This window comes from Mastomys coucha, unplaced genomic scaffold (genome assembly GCF_008632895.1).
Source record: "Mastomys coucha isolate ucsf_1 unplaced genomic scaffold, UCSF_Mcou_1 pScaffold23, whole genome shotgun sequence".
Taxonomy (NCBI): Eukaryota; Metazoa; Chordata; class Mammalia; order Rodentia; family Muridae; genus Mastomys; species Mastomys coucha.
This window is the reverse complement of record NW_022196906.1, coordinates 54,264,698-54,274,258: the sequence shown is the minus strand read 5'-3', so window position 1 is coordinate 54,274,258 and position 9,561 is coordinate 54,264,698. Positions and strand designations below refer to the sequence as shown.

The window sequence follows — 9,561 nt, the reverse complement described above, 5'->3', positions numbered from 1 at the left end:
TCAATTTCAGTTAGTACCTTAAAAAAAAAAAAAAACAACTTCAAAATCCTAGTACCAAAATATCTTTATGTCTCCAACGTTTTTCCTCTACACAAATAACTTCCTCCAATGAATGGATCATACAGCTTGTCAATTCCTAGAAATAAGCCAGCTCTGAATCTAATTATTTCTCCTCTTTAAATAGCCTGAAATCTGCAGACCATCTTTTCAAGGACAGCCTTCCCAGTAGCTCGTTATTTCCAAAAGCAGTCATATCTTTGAAATTAATGCTTACACTTCTGTACTTTCTCTTTCCTAACAATTTCCTTTGTATCCCTCTATATCTTCAATATCATGTTCATCAGAGCTGAGGTAGGTCATCTTTTCAGCCCCTGGTTAGTAACTACTGCCTCACTTTTTCCACAGCTGAGTCTTAGCTGCTTTTCAGTTGCCCTAAATTATTCAACCAATCCTGACACTGAAGTTCCTTAATTTTTCAAGAATCAAGTTCTCAGACTTAAGAGATGAGCTCCAGGGACTCAAGGAAACCTTTAGGAATTCTTAGAGAGTAATTAATGTCAATGAAAACTAGTATTTAGTACCTTCAGGGAGAACCATGGTTATTCACATTCCTAAGGTGTAGTGTCAACCCACTCCTGCCAGAGTGATGATGGAGATAACAGAATTTCTTAACTATTCTTTTAAATCACAACAGGTTTCTCTACCCAGTACCCCAGAACCCAGTACTACAAGTACTGCCTTGTTCTATCTAGTTGTTGGGCCCAGTCATACTTATTTTTAAACAGTAACATTCATTCATGAAAGTGCAACTAATGCCTATGGTTGAAGAGGACTTGTGTTACTTAGTCAAGGGACTCTTACTCTTCTTTTTGCAAAACCCATCTGCTTGTGGAAGATGGTCCCTGACCTCATCTTGGTTTTCTGTTGTCCATTGCCTCATGAATCTGGACTAAGATGGTGGACCCTATATATGTGTACCCTCCTTATTCTAGTACTGCTTAGCACCAAGATTCCTACACCATGGAATTTCCTCCCCTGAGGTGAAAACTTCCACACTTACTTACCCTTAGTAGAGGCAACAAGTCTCTGTCAACTCCACATGCCCTGGAGCATCTAACATAGTGCTTGACACATGAGATATTTAATGAATAAGGAAAAACACGGTAGAAGCGAGGAATCACGACAACTGGACACTTACTTTTCTTTCTGAAGGTTCTCAATCTGCTCAGTCAGTACTTTTTCCTCCTGCTGCATTGCTGCTTGCTGCTGGTCTGTGATGTCAGTTTCCATGGCTGTCTCACTAGTCAAGGTCTCTTCTGGGACATCAGACATGGAAGGTAATCGGACTATAACAGGGGAGGATGGACTTGGATAGTTTCCTCGATGTATACGCCCCTTTCCCTGCAGAGAGCATTCATTTTAGAAAGTAAACTAAGTGTATCAGTTTTATGTTTATCACTTTGGATAACAAATGTCCTTCCATCACATCATGAGAATGATAGGACTCAACAGGCATAGGATATTTAGCAAGATATCAAAAATCCAACAAATTAGGTTAAAGGAATTAGTCAAGATCACTGAAAAAAATGGACACACATTCTAGCTCTGGGTACTAAGAACCACTGTGCTGAGATGAGAATCTTCTTTTAATCTAGCTGTATACTAAATAGCTTCAAGCCAATTAAAACGGAATACTGTGACCACAGGAGCCAGATTTCAGGTGCTCAAGAGCCACAGGCAGATAGTGGCCACCACACTAACACTGAAGGCACACATTTTCAACAGAAGAAGTTCTGACAATGCTTAACAGCTTCAACCTTGTTAGGATAATCTCTCTAGGAAGATCAAGCAAACATGCCAGGAAACTTAAGTTTGGAGGAAAAAAAGTCATAAAAGAGATTGCTATTATAATATGCTTTCTCAAGAACTTTCCATTCTTGAAATGAGGAAGGGGAAAAAAAAAACTATTGTTTTAACTTGGTCATCTTACTTTTAACTTTAGTTTCTGGTAACAGCCAACTAAGTTCAACAGATTAAATCCCCTGCCAGGAACAACTAGCTCAATATTAAAAATGAACATACACTTGTTTAGATACTGGATATCGAAGGAGCAGGAAAGGCTAACTCAGCAGTTACTGCTGATTTGCAACTTCAGAAGAGGTGGCAGAGCTTTGAACACACTATAGTTGACAACTACAGTAACAGTTTGAAGCTACATCTAGCCTGTATACATGTTTATGTCTTTACTAGAATACACTCATTATTATTAGTGAATTATCTATAGCTGTTTTGTTCAACAGTGGCAGGGGTGACTGTGGAACAGGTTTGATGGCTTACAATATCTAAAATACTCTATCACCCTTCAGAGAAAAAACTTGTCAACCCCTGAAGTACAGAATAAAAGGATATGAGTTGCTGCCCCACAGCATGCCTAACACTGGGATCTCAAACGTTTGGATTCTAGACAGAAAAGTAAACTGAATTTACCAAGTTCTTGCAGATGGAGTGGCCTAGCTTCAAGTCATCTAAAGGGAGGAAAGATGTGTGTGTGTGTGTGTGTGTGTGTGTGTGTGTGTGTGTGTGTGTGTGTGTGTGTATGTGTGTGTTTGGTATGCAACTGTTAAACTTCTAAGACTGAATTAAAATGATACAACTGCTAGTGCCTAAGGCTCTGTCAGAAAAATAAAATTATTCTTCGTAAGTAAGCAATGTCATCCTAGGCCTCAAAATACTTTCTACAGATCATTTTCAAATTAAAAGTAACCAGGAATTAAAAAAAAAAAAGATAAAACAATGCAAATGAAAATGGTAAAAACACAGAAAACAAAATTCTTCAAAGACTGTGACTATCAGAAAAACTTAAAAAAAATAACCTGTTCAAGCAGGTGGGAAAACATAATTTCATTAAACAGAATGGAAGTTAGATCTGAAGAAAATCCAGAATCAAGCCAGGAGAAACAAATGCAAAAGGAAAATTTCAGAACTGATGGGAAAAAGAGAAAAAAAAACAGTAAAAAATGATCCATCCTATGTTTAAATACTATGTGAATGAATATGAGGCAAAGAGACAGTAGAAAGTGATATGAGAATATGATATTCTCAATGGCAAGGATTAAATACCCAAGAAGAACAGTTAGAGATGCAGGAATGAAAACAATGACAATGTATATTATAATACAAGATGTTTTGTTTTTAAAATCTACAAATAGCTTTTAAAAAAAATCTGCTAGTAGCAATGAAGTCAGACAATGACTAGCATATTAAAGTCCTTGCACATTATCCAGGAAAGAAGATAAAATGTATTAATTAATGGGCATTGAAAGGGTTAATGATGTGACCTTCAGACTAAAGGAATCTAAGACCTCTAACAGAATGAAAAATAAGATACTATCAAGGGGGAGGCAAGAAAAAAAAAAGAGAGAGAGAACACATGGCAGGCAAAACAAACAAAACCTGTACAATAAAACAAATTTAAAATATAAACATAAGGGCTGGGTATGGTTCAGTGGTTAAGAACACTGGCTGCTCTGGCAAAGGACCTGGGTTTAGTTCCAGAATCTACATGGTGGCTCACAACCATTGTAACTCCAGCTTCAGGGCAGCAGACACCTTTCCTCTGGCCTCCTCAGATACCAGGCATGCCTTGTGGTACACAGATGTACATGCAGGCAAAATACTTACACACACATTTTTTTAAATCTTAAAAAATCCAAATATAGTATCAACAAAATGTATATAGATAGATCAAATGCTCCTGTTAAAATTGGAAAACTGTTATTCAAATGGATGTTATTCAAAATTGGAAAAATATTATTCAAAATGGATGAAAGCAGCTGGGTGTGGTGGCTCCTCTGTAGTCCCAGTATTTCTAAGGCTGTGAGTTTGAAGCTATCCTAGGCTACATAATGAGTTCCAGGACAGGGTTACAGATTGATATTATGTGTCAAACAAAAACAAAGTTAAAAAAAAAAAAAAGAAAAGCTGTAGGGCATGTACTCCTTAATCTCAGTACTCCAACACTTGGAAGGCAGAGGCCTAAGAATCTCTGTGCTTTTCACACCAGCCTGGCCTTGTTTACAGAGTGAGTCCCATGACAGCCAGGACTACACAGAGAGATCTTATCTCAAAAAAACTAAACATTAAAAATAGAAGTATATTTCACAGTGACTAATGCTAAAATTATGATGATAGCATTTCCAATATATATCTATATTCATTTCTTAATGGCTTCAAAAGATCTGAAGTAAATTAGCACCAGAAGTAAAGACATAAACAAAGCTGTAGTCAGCACCAAGGGATTAAGTATGTATGTACAGTAAAGTGTAAGAGATCTAACATACATTCTTCCTCAGAAATAAAAAGAACGATATCCCAGTTTACTGGTTGGTTAGTTTGGAAGGTTCTGACTATGTAGCTCTGATTAGCCTGGAACTCATTATATAGACAAGGCTGGCTCAAAGTTACAGAGACCTACCTGTTTCTGCCTCCCCAATTCTGAAGGATTAAAGGCATGTGCCACCATGCCTGGCATAAATTGTTTTTAATACAAATTAGTAAAACATTTACAAGGTCATTTAATGGAAGGACATTATAGGACAATTTTACACATAAACACAGCAAAATATCTTGATGTATTACAAACTGAACTGGGAAATGAGTATTTAACATCAATAAAATTCACAATGCCCTAACCCAGGCATGGTAACTTAAGTCTATAACACCAGTAATCCTGAAGCTGTGGTGGTAGATCACTGAAAATTCTAGGCCAGTTGTTCTACACTGTGAAACACCTCAAAATGGCATAAAATACTTCAATGTGGATATATTTTCAGAACAGCTTACATATTTTAAAAGTATTTATATGCCCAAAAGTAATGTAGACAATTATATTTGGAGGGGGTTTATAAGAGAACAAAGAGTAAGACTGAATGCTTTGCCTGACGTTTGTAACTCTTGTATCAAGTTACCACAGTAAGAGCCAAGATTTTAAGCTCTACTAAATATAAAACAAACAAACAAACAAACAAAAACACTTTATATATTTATGTCCATTTAAGAAAATATTAGTAGTGATGTATTATTTTGAAATATACAGTTAATGTGTTTGGAGTTATTTAAAATTTATATTGAGAAAAATGTATTTTCAGTATTACCGAGACAAGCATCTACATAAGACTGTTAAATTGGTTGTTGTCTTATAATATCAGACAACTTTTATATTACTCATTTTTATTGTTATAATATTTTATAAATTTTAAAGAATATGACAAAAAAGATATTGTAGGTATTGAAGGGGGTCTCTGGGAGGAGTTGGGGTACAAAAGGAAAACAAGAATGTGATTTAACTCTATTGACTTAAAATGTTTTTAAATGTTAAAAAAATACCATAAAAGTTAGCATTACCCCATAATAACAACTCAGAAAACTAGGAATCAAATGAACATGCTTAATATTATAAAGAATAAAAATTCTATAGCAAACATCATGCTAAGAGTGATCACTACCACAGTTTCAATCAACACTGTACTGAAGGTTTTAGCTTCTTTAAAAAAACAAAGAGGAAGTTCAAGGACCTTAAAAGGACAAATAAAACTATATTTTAAAATGACACAGCTAGGAAACCCAAAGGAATACTCAGAACTGTTATTAGAAAAGGTGACCTTGGGCTGGAGAGATGGCTCAGCCGTTAAAGGTTAGGCTCACAACCAGAAAAGGTGACCTCAGCAAAGTCACTACATGTAAGATAAAAACACCAAAATAAATTGGATATTTTATGTAACAAGCAACAAAAAAATAAAACTTTTATATTCATGGGTGGGAAAATCAATACTGCTGAAACATCAAATCTCTAAAAAGCAATTTACACAGTGCAATCTCCAAAAATGAACACAAAAACAAAAACCCCAGGGTTTTTCTGAAGGTGACCTCATATTTTGTATGACAATATGAATCATAAGTAGTAAAAATTGAAGAAGATAGGATGACTCTTTAAACCAGTTTATTAAAAAGTTGAAATAAATGGGCCAGTGAGGTGGCTCAGTGGATAAAAGCATTTGCTACACAAGGTTGAAAATTTGAGTTGATCCCCAAAAATTCACATTAAAAAGCCATAAGTAGTAGCTTGCATCTAGAATTCCAGCATACCTATAGTGAGGTAAGAGGCAGAGACAGAATTGTTGGGAAGCTAGTCTGGAGTAAACAACATGACAGAAACAGGAAAGACTCTGTCTCAAAACAAGGTTCCAGGAGAGAACGGGCTCCCCAAAGTTCTCTCTCTTCCATAATATGCTATAGCACATTATGCTATACACCTGCCTCCCAAGTGCTGGGATTAAAGGCATGTGCTACCACCGACCAGCTGAGGCAGAGACTTGTAATGAAAGTTTTTGAAAGCCAGGCTGGGCTTCATCTGGTGATCATCTAGCCTCTGCCTCCCAAGTGCTAGGACTGCTTGCATGTGCCACTATGCCTGGCTTGAAAGACACTTTTAAGAGAGTAGAAAAATCAACCACAGAATGGAAGATGCTTACAACAGAAATAACTGATCAAAAGATTATATGCAGGGCTCAGGAAGAATTAAGAAAAAAATTAAAACACCCAAGTATAGAACATTTAGCATGTTCGGAAAACAAAGTATCTGAAGGCTAAACTTATTTGAGCACAATAGAGAAAATGAACAGAAGTCCAAATTTAAGAAGTGGCATGCATTTTATAATGAGTAAAAGTATATGTGGCAATATAAATACTGGGGAGGTGGTGAACCATTCAGAAATTCCTGTACACTGATAATTATAGTTCAGCCATTTTGGAAATTGTTAAAGATATATCCTGTGACTCAGAAATTCCACCCTTATGTATGTATATACCCTAACAAAAGTGCACACATATTGCCTATTTCCTCAAACAAAAGCCTACTGCCCATAAACAGTACACTGGGTAAACTGTGGCATGTACACTCTGGAACAGGAAACAGCAACAAGAGTAAGCTGAGCCACAACTAAGCATGCTATGGATAACTCTTACACACATAAAGCTAATATCAGATACAAAGTAATCCATGTTAGACAACTTCATTCATATGTGACTCAAAAACAAAACAGCACTGTGTTCAAGGGTACCAATTTTGATGGCAAACAACAAAGAAATCAAGAGTATTTGCTGAAATAGTCATTAACTGCCTGGTCTGTTTTCTAGTACCCCATTTTGATTTTGACTATCTTATATTGGTAGTACCTACTGCACTTGGGAGCCTCAGGAAAGAGGACTAGAGTCAAAGCTACCTGTGTACTATGTAGTGGAAAAAAATTTTCAGAAACAAGAGAACTCTGATCGACAAATCTAGGTTAGAATGCTACAAGGCTATCCTATCCCACTATCCCATAGTTGTTTTCTAAAACTAACAAAAACACTGTGGTCCAAAATGCTTTAATGCTAAGGATCCTAAGTGAAAATATCTTTTGAAAGTTTACCTAACAGTTCAATTTTTCCTTAAGATTTAAGTAGGTAACAATGAAGATGAATAGAAACTACACTACAGTGCTAAAATGGTTATGGCCTGTGAAGAGAGTCTGCTAAAGTTCATAATGACAAAGGACACAGGAAGGAACAGCAAGACAGAACACATGATATAAACTCAATATTGTCAATTAATACAAGCCTACAAAGTTAAAGAATGATGATGAAATATGGATGTTTAGTCTGTAGGAAGACACTTCCCACATGAGGAGTTGTGATACTTTCTGATGATTCAAAAAAAGTACATGGTATGGGCAGTTTATCTGTGGGTTGAATATATCAAAGGGAAGAACTGTATAACACCCAGAAAGAACTAGACATAAGTAGCTGGAAGCACAAATCTTAGAATCTTAACAGAAAATTTACCCCAAACAGGGAAGGTAGAAGAAGGTAACAGATCATTGTTGCCATTCATTGAGCCACAAAAACGAGAAGGAACTGAAGTCTCAGACTGTGTCTGAGGGAACTTCTCTTGTAAAAAGAAAGGTCCTTTATCTAAGGGTTTTCTATAGCCATGCATGGTAGTCCTGCATATAGTCCATGCTTTGTATGATGATATTGAGGAATGAGCTATCTACTGTAGTAGGTTTTGAAGCTGATTCAAAAGTTTTATCCCAACACCTATAACTATACTTCATCCCATAATGCAAGTTAATAAAGACTTTAAATATAGCACTGTATGCTTGCATATATCTTCAGACTTTCTGTGTAGTAGAGAAAACCAGCCATGGTATTCCTCCCACCTCCAGCTGGGACTTGAACCTGGGGCCTCAAACGTGGTCAAGGCAAGTACTCTACCACCAAGCTGTATTTCTAGCCTTAGTACACTGGTTCTGAACATAGTTCCCAGGTTTCCAGTAGAGGTGTGGAAGCATTCCCAAAGGATCTACAATGTGAACACTGCTTTTATAATAGTTCTAAGACACCACTCACTCTTTCCACTTATTAACATTTACATTAGTTAGTTAAAAGCAATAGTGGGTAAAAACAAACTGTTGACACCCCCATATGATCAAGGTAATGGTGCAAAACTGTACTATTAGTATAACTGTCCTTCACAGTCTTTAATACCATGTATTCACAGGTAAAAATTAGTTTCGAGCATTAGTTAAGTCGTGTCATTATTAACCCTTAAGAGCTTGGTTCATTGTTTCTATTTATGTATGATAAAGTGACAAGTGCAACATGCTGAGGGTTGTCCTAGTAAACAGTGTTTGCACAACTACCTGAATAACAAGCTAAACAACTTAGCTGCCTTTTTCTTCAAACACTGAGATATTTGACCAAGTATAACTAGTCACATATGAGTATATTGCATAGATTTTGTTTGACCCTGTTTAAAAGGAACCCATTATTTCAAGTGAGTTTTTTTTTGTTTTTGTTTTTGTTTTGTTTTTGTCAGCAATAACACTTTAAGCTTTCTAAGAAACTATTAGAACTTTGGAAAACTTGTAACTGCCCTGAAAGCCTTCCATACCACATCAATGCCATCAGTCAAAATTTAGACAGAAGATGCTGAATCCCAACCCCTTTAACAAACCTCAATCTCCAAAAATCCATTATGATTCTTAACAGCATAATTACAGTTATGAAGCAGCAACAAAATAGTTTTATGGTTGGGGTCACCACAACGTGAAGAACTGTACTAAAGAGTTACAGCACTAGGAAGGTTGAGAAGCACTGCCTTAGTTGGTACTAACAATGTAAGGGAGACGATAGGTCTGGTCTGATTGTCAGGAGAGTGAATTTGGGGCTACCACTCATCTTCAGTTAGACTACTAACAGAACAGTAGTGTAAAACAGTCAAACTGAACTGCCACCCAAACATTGGAACAGCAGGTAGAATTCTGTTTATCCTACAATTCTAGATAAAGGTTTAGTCTATCCTGCAAGGAGGTTTACTTACAACTCCCCCAGTTAAAGGTATAGTCTCTAAGGAAGTGAGAAGAATACAGGTTATCAAGGTTATGACTGAAATTTGAATATATAAAGTATACTTTATCTTAAAGAAGACAGAAGCATTGGAAAGAAATGTAATACTAACAT

At 36.2% G+C, this 9,561-nt stretch overlaps 1 protein-coding gene across 7 annotated transcripts in view; it reads right to left on the bottom strand.

Annotated features, from left to right (window-relative positions):
* Positions 1 to 9,561, bottom strand: part of Myo9a (myosin IXA) — a 184,060-nt gene that overhangs the window by 5,972 nt on the left and 168,527 nt on the right. For all 7 annotated transcript variants that reach the window (XM_031343709.1, XM_031343708.1, XM_031343711.1 and 4 more), the window contains one exon: positions 1,199 to 1,401. In XM_031343709.1, the coding sequence (XP_031199569.1) occupies positions 1,199 to 1,401 (203 nt within the window). The remainder of the gene's footprint in view (positions 1 to 1,198; positions 1,402 to 9,561) is intronic.